The sequence below is a fragment of the Pisolithus orientalis genome (genome assembly GCF_024613125.1).
Source record: "Pisolithus orientalis strain OTSU chromosome Unknown F5J12scaffold_13, whole genome shotgun sequence".
Taxonomy (NCBI): Eukaryota; Fungi; Basidiomycota; class Agaricomycetes; order Boletales; family Pisolithaceae; genus Pisolithus; species Pisolithus orientalis.
The window spans coordinates 610,797-623,548 of NW_026260794.1; the positions used below are offsets into that span (position 1 = coordinate 610,797).

The window sequence follows — 12,752 nt, forward strand, 5'->3', positions numbered from 1 at the left end:
CTTTCGCTATGCAGTGGTAGCCGTAGTCCCTCGATCATAACTCGTGGACGAGGGCCCCAGTCGTTGATCAAGTTCAGTTCAGCAGTAAAGATTCAGCTAGCTCCGAGTCAGGGTTGGCTCGTGCATTTCACAATGCACGAATTCCACATTTCAACGAGTTTACCCACTGCTTCAGTTGCGCACTGATTAGTAGAATGACTGCGGGCTGACACCACTCCTCGATGACGAGGACTCCGTTTCGCTATCACCACAGCAACGCCAGCGGTGAGGACGCTCGATGTCAGTCCAGCTATTCACAAGCTCACCGCGAGGATCCAATTCGCTAGCTTCGATTTCAGGCTTGTCAGACTTCTTAGCTTGTTGTCCGGTTTGTATCTCGTCCATCGACGATGTCAACGACAAGACCATCGTCGCCTCGTGATACCATCCCATCGATCTTACACCCTTCCACCCACCATGCCGCTTTCCTCACAGGCCGATAGACACGCAGGAGTGTAGACACCAGAGGATGGCTCGCTACTCTTCAAACCAGGCCCCCCTAGGGAACTAGCATTCTACCAGTTCGTGCGCGATGGCGTCTAGGGGTGCTGTCGCTCTGAAGCCACCTTGTTGATAACGCACTGGAAGTGGCAGCCGCGCATAGCCTACCCGCCATCGGATCACCCAATGGAACAACAACCACGATCGTCCTCGAGAATTTCACGTATGGATTCCACATACCATGCATTCCCGATGTCAAATTGGGAACCGTACCCTATGATGAGGACGTTCCGCCAGCCAAAAAGGAGCGTGTGATCCGCACCTCTGCGCACACGACCGGTCTCAGCACTAGCGTACGTCTTACAGGCTTCCAGGTACACCCCCTTGTTGATGTTCAGGAACTGAGTGATCACTCAGATCCCGTACTTACTCCCGGGAAATATTGTAAAACAATCAAGCCAGAACATCTCCCAGATAGGACGTCTGTTCAGACTCTCCTTAGCATACACACGACTCTCTCCTGGACAGGGACCTGGCCTGGACGTGCCGCTTGGTATAGAGACGCTTATCTGACTCATTCGCTAGCGGTGGGGCGTGGTTCAGGCATTGGTCGAAGACGGCTTCCATGCTGACAACACTGGTCGTTACGCATAGATGCGATACGCCATGCCATGGTCTACGTGTCCAGCGGATTTACACTTGGCCTGTGCCTCATAAGTGTTCTCCTCGCCTCCACAAAGATTTGATCTCTCTCCCTCTTCTCTTCTATCCTATTCCGTAATACCTCAGGACAAAACTACTAGCGGAAAGACAGAGTGAAACGGAAGGGGTTATTATCTGCCGAGGACGATCCCCTTTTTCGATGACTCCACGCCGAGGGATCCTCTCCGAAGAAGCAGAGTGCTAGCCATTGCGTCGACAAAGATACCACTTAAACCAGCGTACAGCGATGGATGGAGGTATTCAAACTAATACACCGAAATACTACAAGTCCGAAATATTTGTAGTAGGCGAAACCCAAAAATGAATATGGGCCCGAGTCTGTCCAGTATAAAAGTGCTGGCACGAGATAACAGCCTTATCGATGGACGGCAAGTTCGCATATCCCCTGGAATCCCAGGTCGATCATTCACCAGTGGTCACCCAAATATTTCCATTGCCGACATCCGCGCTCCCGCGAGGAGTCCCCGAGCCTGCAACATGACCCATCCCCACACTAACAATGGCGGGTCCGAACCCCACCTCTGCGCCCCGCGAATCACTGACAACCACCCTGATCCCCTCCCTCGCCTGCGGGATTACTTCTGTCCATGCACGTGCTTCTCGGACGTTGGGAGCACGTAGTACGAGGGTCTCCCCGCCCCGAGGGTAGGCACGATGGATGCGTATGTAGGCATCGTCGGTCGTGCGCGGTTTCGTGCAGTGTAGATTTCGAGTTCGTGGACGGGGAGGGGCTAGGAGTGATGACAGGTTAATACAACGAATGGGTGTTTACGAATTGGGGGACTTGTCACATGGTATAACCCTCCACCGCCGGACTCGTTGAGGAGTAAGAGGATATCGCTACGAAGTATTACGCGCAGCTTACGCCCGCTTTTTGCTTTCGTCAGTACACCCCCTTTGAGGAGTGTTCGAGGATCTAGGTGGTGAGTCGAAAGCGTGAGGTCAGGACAACTGTACAGCGGGGGGGAAGAAAAAAAAGGATGTCAGCGATATCTCATGTTAGCAGTAGCGAAACTAAACAGAACAAGAAAACATGATACTCACTTCTTGCCTATCCTCGCCCGGCTCTCCCGATCCCGCATTGTCTCATTCACCTCTTCTCATGGTTGCTCCGCCACTCCAGAGCATTCGCTATCGACTCGCATTCCGCGCACTCCGTAGGAAGGCATGGTGCCGAAGATAGATCGAGTGATGGCACAGGTGGGTCAGTGTATTGCAGAATTTGTCGGATGAGAAGAAGATATCGAGTCAGGCGCCGCACTGCAAACAAGTCATCGTCAATGTATCGTGTTCTTACGAGAAGGTGATTGGACGCATTGGGTACTAGAAGGTAACTGGACAAGTCGAGATTCCTGGCCAAGGGGTCATCCCGGAGGCTCTATCAAGGACTGACCACCAGGAAAAGGCAGACCAGTAAGAATTAAATGACTGAACCTGTAGCTGAGCAGACAATTCTGGGTTGGTATCCCTAAGCGATCGCAACACTTTCCCAGCATTGGCTTGGTTGACACAGTAGTCCTGTGATCAATTAGTCAACGAGCCTGCCTGGTCATCTGACAACACAACGAACCAGATACACTCGCATGCAAGGCATACGGGTTTCTAAAAAGTCTCCTACATGGTCTACGCAGAGTCGGCATTCACGCTGTCGCTCCTCCAGAGTAGATAGGAATGCCTGGAAGATGGGTGAGCTAGGAGTCAATGATATCCAAATGAACGCACTGTGTTCGTAAGAAGGATATCTCCGATGTTGGAAAATATGACCGACGTTGAATCCTCTCCAAGGATATCCACCAGACGCGAATAGAAGAGCTTCCAATGTCAATGTCAACTGATCGGGTAGTTTTATTGGGTCGACTTACCTCCACGATAAGTCGGAGATCTCTCACGTAGTCCGCTTCCGTCGAGATAAGTTCGAATATTGTCTCCTGTCGTTTCCTTTCCACCGCTGGTATTCCTTCGAGTGCTGTCCGGTCGACGAGGCTTGCCCATGACGTCCCAAATGCTGGGCTGTTATCGCGTGTCGTCGAGTTATGTGGTTCTCCAGGGACAGCTACTGTATTAGATGTCGAGATGTGAGCGGGACCAGATATAATTGGAATCTTGCGCTCGCGATCGATGTCCGGCGTAGTAGAACGCGTGTGACGCCCAAGGAAACTCAGCAAGTAAGACGCACGACTCTCTCCACCTCGTTCTTGTTCTCGATCTCGCAGCGAAGGCGACGGAGACACCGCAGGTGAGCGGGGAGGTGATGAAAATGCGAGCGAAGAAGCTGACAAACGGTTAGCGGCTAACGATCGTCCACCATGCAGTTTCTTAAGCGTTTCGTAACGCTCGAATGCATCGTCGACGCGCGATGTACCACTCGAGTCTGAGGTCGTCTTGAGGTGTGTGGGTTGAACGGACGTACTGAGTATTTCGGATATGGGTGAGAGCTTGGCGTTAGTACCTGTGTGACTGGTTGCCTCTATATCCTCTGAGAATTCCATCGTGGGGACTAGAGGAAGTTCCTTATGCCTCGCACAAGACAGAGGTTCATGTGCAGGAGGTAGAGATTCATGTCGCTTCCGTTGCAAGAGCGGTCCGCATGCCAAGAACGTGGAATTTCGATCGGTACTGAAATTGGTATTCTGGAGTTCCGGGAAGAACAGGATAAGGTTGATGGCACGGAGTACAAGGTACGAAGCAAGGAACATGCGAAAAACAAGAGAGAGAAAACGAAATATTTCAGCCTATATGCATCCCAGCGAACGAGGAGGTAAGAAGAACTCAGGGGATTGTTTTGTGCTAACAAAATGCAACTAACCCTCTGCCACCTCCACGTACGCTGCTGGGACGGCGCAGACGACACCATCCCGTTCGGCCTTCCACCAATCAGATTCCACCCGGTCGACGATGGAAAGAACGTCACCTTCACTGAACGAAATCTCATCGGGACTCGAGCCTTTGTACGAGTAAAGGGTAGTAGCTTGAACTAAAAAGCCGTGTAACTGCAGAGTCTATGAAAGTAAAATCCGTGCGCACCTGGCTCGAGTACTTGCACATAAGTCTGCGGGAAGAAACCCGATCTACCATCATTGGCGGCAGTGCTACATGGATAAGATCATAACGAGAATCACCACGGAATTACTGTAAAATCGCATTACAAGGTTGACTTGTTTGGACTGTTGTTTGTGTTCCATAGTACAATGGCATCTCGAGCTTGACTGTTCTCGGTCTGATAGTAACAAGATTTCTCTCCCCCAGCGAATACCCTCTGGACTCATCCTGTGCCATAGTTTCTGTTGTATTTCAGTGTAACATTTCATTGGCGTGCACAAGATGTAGCAGCACAGCAGATACCACGCACCTGTACAACCACCACAAGGACCTACCCGCAGACCCTTCGCTATATCTGTCCCGGACGCAAACTCAATTCCCAGATTGCTCTTACGGAGATTCCATCTCCACACTCTCCACCTCCCGCACATCTGCCAGTACCGAGTCGTCTGGGGAGCCGTTCCCACTCCAGCACGTGTCATCTCGACCGAAAGCATCTTACAGGCTCGCAGACTTCATCATTCATCAAACACTGGGAACGGGAAGCTTCGGGCGAGTGCATTTAGGTATGTTCTAATTGAAGTTGTATGTTTGACAGCAACTTACCTGTTCACTCTGCAGTACGGAGTAAACACAATCTCCGCTTTTATGCGATCAAGGTCCTGAGTAAGGACAAGGTCGTCAAAACCAAGCAAGTTGAACATACGAATAATGAAAAGACGATTCTTGAGGGTGTGCAACATCCTTTCATCGTCAATTTGTGGGGAGCTTTTCAAGATGCTTCGAATTTGTACATGATCATGGATTTCGTGCCTGGTGGTGAGTTGTTCACCCTCCTGCGCCGGTCGGGGGTACGTATTCGTAGTCTCGCCACATTCTGTGTGTTCCCCCTCTGATGAACCTCTCTGCCCACAGAGGTTCCCTGAACCCGTTACCAAATTTTATGCGGCGGAAGTCGCTATGGCACTGAATTACCTACACCGACTTGATGTCGTGTACCGCGACCTTAAGCCAGAGAATATCCTACTCAACTTCGACGGTCACATCAAAATTGCAGACTTTGGTTTCGCAAAGCGTTGCTCTGTCACTACTTGGACGCTCTGTGGCACACCCGACTATCTGGCTCCTGAGGTATATCCAACAACTCTTTGCTCTGTGGGTCCCATTTAATCTCGTGATAGATTGTGCTTCAGCAGCGGTACACCAGAAGCGTCGATTGGTACGCCCTGGGAGTGCTCATCTTTGAGATGTTGACCGGGTTCCCGCCATATTACCAACCCGATCGTAACACAAATATACTTTACGAGCGGATCCTTCAGGGGCCAAGTTTCATCCGATGGCCAGCGTTTCAGCCACATGCGACAGACATCATTCTGAAGTTGATGGAGAGTGATGCCGTGAAGCGCTACGGCAAAGTGGACTACGGGGCCGGTGACGTCTTCACTCATCCGTGGTTCAGCGAAGTAGATTGGGACCGACTTTACTCTCGGAAAATAGCAGCCCCGTACCTTCCGAAACTAAAGAGTGAAGGGGACGCAAGCGCGTAAGCAATTTCGTTTCTTTTTGTATAATGTGTGCGATGCTCATCAGAACGATCACCGTGATAGATTTGAACGATACCCTGAGGAGGAGGTCGCATCGACCTACGGCAAAGTTTGCCATGATCCACACGCACGGGAATTCCCTGATTTTGAATATACCAGCCCCGATACTTATCCGCCAGCATGCCAGGCCAGCGAGGCTTATAGATGTATCAGTCCTTCTATTGCTCGCAAGTGACAAAGACTATGGCGTTTGTTCTCACTTATCGCATTCATTATACTCCTTATTCTTCTGCAATTTGTGTTTTTTCTTGGCAATCCTAGTTTTCTTGTTGCACTCCTTAGCATTTGCATAGTCTGCATCAGAAATACCATCGAACGTTGCGGCGCACAGCATTTATCTGCGTTAGCGAAGAAACGTAAAAGCTTGCCATCTTACGGATTACAAAGATCGTTTGTACATGCCTCGAAGTGGCGATGGGAGGAGAATTGTTTGTTCTGGCCAAACACGAACATCATGTCCTCAAATACATATGGACCCGTGGACGCCTTTCGAAGAGCAAATTATCCGCCAACGGCGAAACACCCGGCACCCACGAACGGACGAGACGGCGCCGACGAGAGCTTTGTGGCCGTCCGAAAACTGTTCAAAACCGTGCAGGATCTACCGAGATCAAGCTTTGGTGCCTCATCGCCCTTTGACTCTTTTTGGGGCTACGACTCATTCGCTTAGACTTGGGACCTGAAGGTGCTGAAAACACAAAAATATTGTGGGTGCGGACGAGCTGAACAACCTCTTAATTGAACAAGAAGAGAATTGGGGAGAGGAATTTCGGTCGTTTGGATGGAATGGAGCGTAGGAAGAATATGGTCCTCAACAGTAGTGCAAAGAAGGCGAACCCGACCGCTGCTGAAAGAGACAAAGGCCAACCTAGTTTAAACGGGACATGGACTGACGAGGGTAAAAGCTGGCGACGGGAAAGTGATCGTGCTCGTGTTGATGCAGGCGGACCGACCCCCAATCACACTCGTTCGCATGCGAACGGGTCCGCCAATAATGTCGCCGAGGCAGATATTACACGCGAAAGGGCATCCTTACTGACAGAAAGGCAACGCCAGCTGGACCAGGTACTGGACAAACACGACGATTTAGTGAGTGCCTGAAATTGACATCTTATTCCCTCCTGCGATGGTGGCTCTGACGATGTTTGTTTCACGTGGACCCAGGTTCGGGAGAAGTTCCACCTCGAAAATTTCGTGACACTATTAGGCTATGACCCCTCATCTGCGAAGCAGGATGACTCGGTTGTGTTCCGGGAGGTATGTGTCCAGACTTCTTTATCCTCATGCATGTTCAATTGACTTCTGTCGGTTAGTATAAGGCGAAGTTCGACCTAGTGGAGCAAGTTGCTACCGAAGTGGGACCCTCTAGGAGTACTCGCAGCGCTCACAGTCAGCGCGTCATGAACATCACCTCTCAGACACAGTCCTCAGCCGGATTAGATAAGTATCCGTCCTCACCGTCCGTATCCTTTTCCGTTAGTGCACCGCCTACGAGGCCGTCCTTGAAAGCGAAGGGTAAACAGAAAATGGTTGACATGCCTGAAAGTATATCCAATGCGAAGCTCGCACCACCGGTGTCCAAGCGGGGTGCCCAGGGGGAAACGATGACAGTGACAACTCCCTCCCGGCCGGTAAAGGGAAGAGCACCCTCACCGATAATTCCTAGGCCTCCGCCCAAGACCCGCAGCCAACGGATATTACCGACGCCGAAACAGCCGACGAAAAGGACGAGCTTTAGCATGTCGTCCCCTACGCTCTCTCCGGTTCCTCTGAAGAAACGCAAGTCCACGGCAGACAAAGAGGTAGTTTCTTCCCGTACGAGAGCAGGAGAAGATGACGATGCTTCCACTTCGACGCCACCTCTGGTAGGTGCATGCGCAGTATTGTCCGAAGGCGCTCACTTACGAGGAACAGATCCCCCCGGTTTCTGCGTCTGACTTAGCGGTCGATGGCGTCACTAAAGCAGCGCCGCTACAGAAGACAACACCTTCCGTAAAGCGCATCCGTCTCATTGTGCGTCGTCCCCCTCCCTCTTACACAAACCCAAGGCAGCGGCCACCACCACCGCGGTTTAAGTCATCTCTAGAGTTGTTCTTGCGGTCATACACTACACTGAATGACCAAGACCAGACGGAAACGACTCTCCAGATGATGTCGATGCAAGAAGCGGTTCTTCGCAACAAGATTGATAGACTGCAGAGGCTTGGACGGTTTTTCCCCTATACCGAATTCCCACCGTCTGCATCTTTTGGTTCTGCTGGTGGAAGTAGTAGCATCAGTGGGAGCAGTGGGAATACCCTTAGCAAATGCTCTTTACTCCCTCAAGAACCCCAGCGTCCCAAGGATGCGTGGGACTGCGTAGTTGATGCTGTCGTGCAACGCGGCCGGCACGGCCTAGTGAAAGGACGGCAAGTGGCTGCCCACATTGCGAGTCGCATCCAAGTGTATTGGGATCACCATGCATCTAGAGAGAAGGCCGCTAAGATACAAGAAGAGAAGCGGCTGAGGACGCTCGCTAAGGCTACTATCAAGATGGTCACGAGCGAGTGGAAAAAAGCTGTTTTTGTACGTTATTATACTCGTATGCAGCCGTACCCGACGTGCCGTTGCTGATTTTGGTACATTTACAGTATATCCGTGAACAAGAGAGACTGCGTGCAGAAGCTGAGGAGAAGCGACGTGGACACGAACATCTAGACGCAATTCTGGACCAATCCGGGCAGATTCTGGAAACGCAGCAGTTCGCACTTGCAAAAGGTGATATGTCGAGATCGCGGAGCAGGTCCAGTAGCGTCTCGATGGAGGATGGGTGGCAGTCGTCGAGTGAAGAAGAGTCAGTGGAAGATGCGGAGAGCGCAGAGGAGTTTCGCGAGATTGATATGGTGGAAGATATTGTAGAAGGCGGGGACGTGCATGATGCGGACGAGTCAGATCTGGAGGATGGCGAAGGCGAGTCGACACGGGCGTTACTTGGTTTTGGAACAGGTAACGGGGAAGATTTTGAGGCTGCTGACACGCCCATACAAGAGGAGGATTCCTTGGACCATGAGAGTATGAAGACTGCAGATGGGGCGGACATCATTCCACCTGATGAAACGGAACAAATGGAGTCGGTGCATGATGGTCGCCTTCCTCTGCTGGAAAGCGTGCACGGTAATTCTACATCGCCTGCGTCCAATGCCATGACTCTTGATACATCACTGGATGAGCACTTCGCCATCAGCTTCCCTAGCGAGGATACATCCCGACAAGCAAGTCCAGGCCCCTCTCTATCCTCTGCAGTGGATAAGAACACAACACCTGGTCAACCCTGGCTTATGCCCGACGATGATACAGACAAAGAAAGAACTATTCTTTCACCCCCGAACGGCCTACTGACTGGAGCGACAGCAAAGGAAGATAGTCTGGAAGCCGTTGAATACCAACCTTCGTCGATGGATGACATGGCAAGCGGGCGGTCTGAGCAGACCCCTCGCGTACCCAATTATCTGAAACCTTTTGCCGTTGCACCCGTTGACTGGTCGCCAGACAGCAAAATAAAACCTCCCCTCCTTCTGCGAGGGGTACTGCGACCATATCAGCAGTCAGGTCTTGAATGGCTTGCATCCCTGCATTCCAACAATCTAAACGGCATTCTTGCTGATGAAATGGGACTTGGGTGAGTTCAACATTTTGCAAAACTTAAGTGGCGGGAATGTAACATCCCAAAAATTGTTTAGGAAAACCATTCAGACTATCGCGCTTCTCGCCCATCTGGCTTGTGATCGTGGCATTTGGGGACCACATCTTATCGTAAGTGTTCCTCAGTGCGACCTTCTTTTACAAATTCTTAGCCAATTAATTAGATTGTTCCGACCAGCGTACTTCTAAACTGGGAGATGGAATTCAAGAAATTTCTACCGGGTTTTAGGACTCTCAGTTACCACGGGACGACGAAACGTCGAAAGGAGTTGCGCCAAGGATGGTCTAATAAACATCACTTCAACGTGTGCATCACTTCGTACGCGTTGGCGAGTCGGGATGCGCACATATTCAAGCGCAAGATGTGGTATTATATGGTTCTTGACGAAGCACACATGATCAAGAACTTCAAGTCTCAGAGATGGAACATTCTTCTGATGTTTCGTTCGTTTCGACGACTTCTTTTAACCGGGACCCCGCTTCAAAATAATTTGACGGAGCTTTGGGCGCTACTACAGTTTTTGATGTCTGGAACCGATTTCGCCAATCTGAAGGAGTTCGGAGAGTGGTTTTCAAGTACGGATCGCTGATTCATTGAAATGTCCTTGTAACTCATATCTACCTCCCTTAGACCCCTTGGAACGTGCGATCGAGATGGGTGCGGTCCTCGACGATGAGAATCTTCAACGAGTATCCAAATTGCACACCGTGCTGCGTCCATATCTCCTCCGTCGCCTGAAAAGGGACGTCGAAAAGGAACTTCCGAGCAAATACGAGCACCTTGTTCTTTGCCCTCTCTCGAAACGGCAGCGTTTTCTATACGACGAATTCATGACCCGTGCCCAAACCCGTGAAGCCTTGCAGTCTGGTGTCTACCAGAAAATTGCCAACATCCTCATGCAGCTGCGCAAAGTGTGTAATCATCCAGATCTTTTCGAAGTTCGACCAGTCATTACTTCGTTTGCAATGCCTCGTTCTGCCGTTGCAGACTATGAAATTAAAGAGCTTCTTGTTCGGCGAAGGCTCCTACACGAGCACGACGAGGGGAAGGTTAATCTTGACCTTTTCGGGCTCCGTTTTATCAGTCAGCAAGACACCCCACTTATTGCTGCCCTTGAAACTCGACGTCTTAACGCAACCGGCCCCCTACTCCTTGCTACGGAACATATCGGAGAGCCGTCACCAAAGGACTCACGTACTATCCAAGGCTACCTTGCATACCGTGCCCACTACTTGCGGGCACAATCGGCGGCACGTCGAGCCCAGATCGGCTATGTCAATGCATTGCGCTGTTCACGTACACCCATCTATAGTCACGAAATGCTCAACATTGTGCGGCGATGTCGACGGTCCATTCTACCGCTATCCTACCTTGATCTAAAGACGTCCTATTTGGACACGGTGACAACGTCAAACGCAATGGTAATGTCTTACGAGCAACGTGCTCAGGACCTTGCGGGTGTGGTCGCAAAATTTGCATTCGTGCCGCCTCCTGTAGTAGCGATGGATATGCCCCGCTTTGCGCTTGCCAGTTGTCAAGATGCGCTTGCATCGTGTTCCCTCGAATTCGACCGCGTACTTCACCTGGCCAGTGTTAAGCTGCAGATCGCATTTCCCGACCCGTCGCTTCTTCAATATGACTGTGGTAAACTTCAAGAACTTAGCCGTCTACTTCGTCAGAAGAAAGCGGGGGGACACCGTGTCTTGATTTTTACCCAAATGACGCGGATTCTGGATATTCTAGAAATATTTCTCAACTTTCATGGATACCTGTATCTGCGCTTAGATGGCGCAACCAAGATTGAAGACAGACAGTATATCACAGAGCGTTTTAACGCAGATGCGAGGGTGTTCTGTTTTATCTCCTCTTCCCGTTCAGGTGGAGTTGGCATCAAGTGCGTGCTAGTATATTTTGTCGTTGTCTTATGCTAACAGCTTTCCAGCCTTACAGGAGCAGATACCGTTATCTTTTATGATAGCGACTTCAATCCTCAGATGGACAGGCAATGTGAAGATCGGTAAGGTCTATCGTTCTTGGAGTGGCTATGTAACTCACACTCGTTTTCAGAGCCCACCGCATTGGCCAAATTCGTGATGTCCATATCTACCGGTTTATATCTTCGCACACGGTGGAAGAGGCGATGCTCATGAAAGCCAACCAAAAGCGTTCTCTAGACGAGATTGTCATCCAGAAAGGAGAATTTGACTGGCGTACAATGTTTGAGGACGACGCCGAGCTAACGAAGGCTCTCGGGGAATTTGAGGATACGGAGGACGCCCATGCAGCAGCCGTCGCGGCAAGAGAAGAAGACGTACTAGAGGGTGCTGACAAAGCAGACTTTGGTGCAGAGGGCGACGTTGATGTGCCCGAAACCCGACAAAGTAAAGAGCCGGAGTTCGTTGAGCAGACCGACGACGTTAATGATGATCACGGAGGGGGTGGGACGGTTTCGGATTACATGGTCGGTTTTGTTCGCTCGGATTACGAGTTTTTCAGGGATTGGCGCCTGTAGTCTAGTACCCCCAATACTGTATCCAACTTCACTTCTGTATCGATTGCTCAGTTTGTTTATTTGCTCGGCGTCAGAATGAAAATCTGCGTTAGTCACAGGAAGCGATTGGCCGGGACCTTCGACACCCTTTTCTGCTACTTCGCACACCCTCAGTGCCGTTGCCTTGCAACCTGAACAATGTCTCTTCTTAGTTTCATTGGCCTAAAAAGACAAAATTACAACCGACCCCGTCTAACTCTACCAGATATACTGCACCGAACAGTCGTCACCGGTCTTGCAGCGCTCGCCGTGTATGGTGTATTCCTAGGTTACATGGTCCATAATGAGACCCTGGCTAAAGGACGAAGGTACGTGCATCGGTTCATGCGAAGTGTCACTCCTTCCTTAACTTTTCTTAAGAGGTGCGTGCCGGACTTGAAGAAAGAGGTGCCTTCGAGAGGTAACACCTTCCGTGCCAAATAGCTTATGGCCAAGCGAGAAGCTGAAGCAAAGGAACGGGGTTCAGCAGCAACTCAGGTGCGAAGTTTGCCTGCCCGACGTCGGATTTATTTTACCAGACGCTGTCGTTACAGGTAGTTGACGAAGCCAGGGAGCAAGCTTTAGCCGAGGCAGCACAATCCGCGCTCAAATCCAGATCGTCCTGAATCTTTGCGGAACCCAGCTTATCATTCGGCCTTGAGTTTGTCTTTGGGAGACTGCCTGGCTCTAAGTG

At 50.7% G+C, this 12,752-nt stretch overlaps 5 protein-coding genes across 5 annotated transcripts; 3 read left to right on the top strand and 2 right to left on the bottom strand.

The window, feature by feature from the left end:
- Positions 1 to 186: 186 nt before the first annotated feature.
- On the bottom strand, positions 187 to 1,107 carry F5J12DRAFT_782688 (uncharacterized protein; the record flags this gene model as incomplete). The annotated part of the gene is made up of 5 exons (XM_051742748.1): positions 187 to 467; positions 622 to 644; positions 721 to 881; positions 911 to 947; positions 992 to 1,107. 5 exons carry the CDS (start codon positions 1,105 to 1,107, stop codon positions 187 to 189), a joined length of 618 nt encoding a protein of 205 aa, XP_051600273.1.
- Positions 1,108 to 2,293: 1,186 nt separating this feature from the next.
- Positions 2,294 to 3,692, bottom strand: F5J12DRAFT_892549 (Dbl homology domain-containing protein; the record flags this gene model as incomplete). The annotated part of the gene is made up of 5 exons (XM_051747583.1): positions 2,294 to 2,581; positions 2,638 to 2,721; positions 2,774 to 2,878; positions 2,926 to 3,015; positions 3,066 to 3,692. The coding sequence occupies 5 exons, from the start codon at positions 3,690 to 3,692 to the stop codon at positions 2,294 to 2,296; spliced, it is 1,194 nt and encodes a 397-aa protein (XP_051600274.1).
- A 154-nt stretch (positions 3,693 to 3,846) lies between these two features.
- On the top strand, positions 3,847 to 6,021 carry F5J12DRAFT_921058 (kinase-like protein; the record flags this gene model as incomplete). Its single annotated transcript, XM_051749280.1, has 6 exons — positions 3,847 to 4,164; positions 4,641 to 4,808; positions 4,864 to 5,093; positions 5,158 to 5,373; positions 5,424 to 5,785; positions 5,850 to 6,021. Exons 1-6 carry the CDS (start codon positions 3,999 to 4,001, stop codon positions 6,019 to 6,021), a joined length of 1,314 nt encoding a protein of 437 aa, XP_051600275.1. The 5' UTR covers positions 3,847 to 3,998.
- A 264-nt stretch (positions 6,022 to 6,285) lies between these two features.
- F5J12DRAFT_829909 (SNF2 family N-terminal domain-containing protein) lies at positions 6,286 to 12,099 on the top strand. Its single transcript, XM_051745683.1, has 10 exons — positions 6,286 to 6,935; positions 7,011 to 7,103; positions 7,160 to 7,711; positions 7,761 to 8,411; positions 8,477 to 9,504; positions 9,566 to 9,638; positions 9,692 to 10,103; positions 10,159 to 11,422; positions 11,471 to 11,545; positions 11,596 to 12,099. Exons 1-10 carry the CDS (start codon positions 6,633 to 6,635, stop codon positions 12,038 to 12,040), a joined length of 4,896 nt encoding a protein of 1,631 aa, XP_051600276.1. The 5' UTR covers positions 6,286 to 6,632; the 3' UTR covers positions 12,041 to 12,099.
- A 118-nt stretch (positions 12,100 to 12,217) lies between these two features.
- Positions 12,218 to 12,684, top strand: F5J12DRAFT_720403 (uncharacterized protein; the record flags this gene model as incomplete). The annotated part of the gene is made up of 2 exons (XM_051741237.1): positions 12,218 to 12,391; positions 12,565 to 12,684. The coding sequence occupies 2 exons, from the start codon at positions 12,218 to 12,220 to the stop codon at positions 12,682 to 12,684; spliced, it is 294 nt and encodes a 97-aa protein (XP_051600277.1).
- Between the last annotated feature and the right edge of the window lie 68 nt (positions 12,685 to 12,752).

Coding starts and splice junctions, on each gene's coding strand:
- F5J12DRAFT_829909 (XM_051745683.1), top strand. CDS start 6,633: ATGGAGCGTAGGAAGAATATGGTCCTCAACAGTAGTGCAAAGAAGGCG. Junction 9,505..9,565: donor GCTGATGAAATGGGACTTGG/GTGAGTTCAACA, acceptor AAAATTGTTTAG/GAAAACCATTCAGACTATCG. Junction 11,546..11,595: donor GACAGGCAATGTGAAGATCG/GTAAGGTCTATC, acceptor ACTCGTTTTCAG/AGCCCACCGCATTGGCCAAA.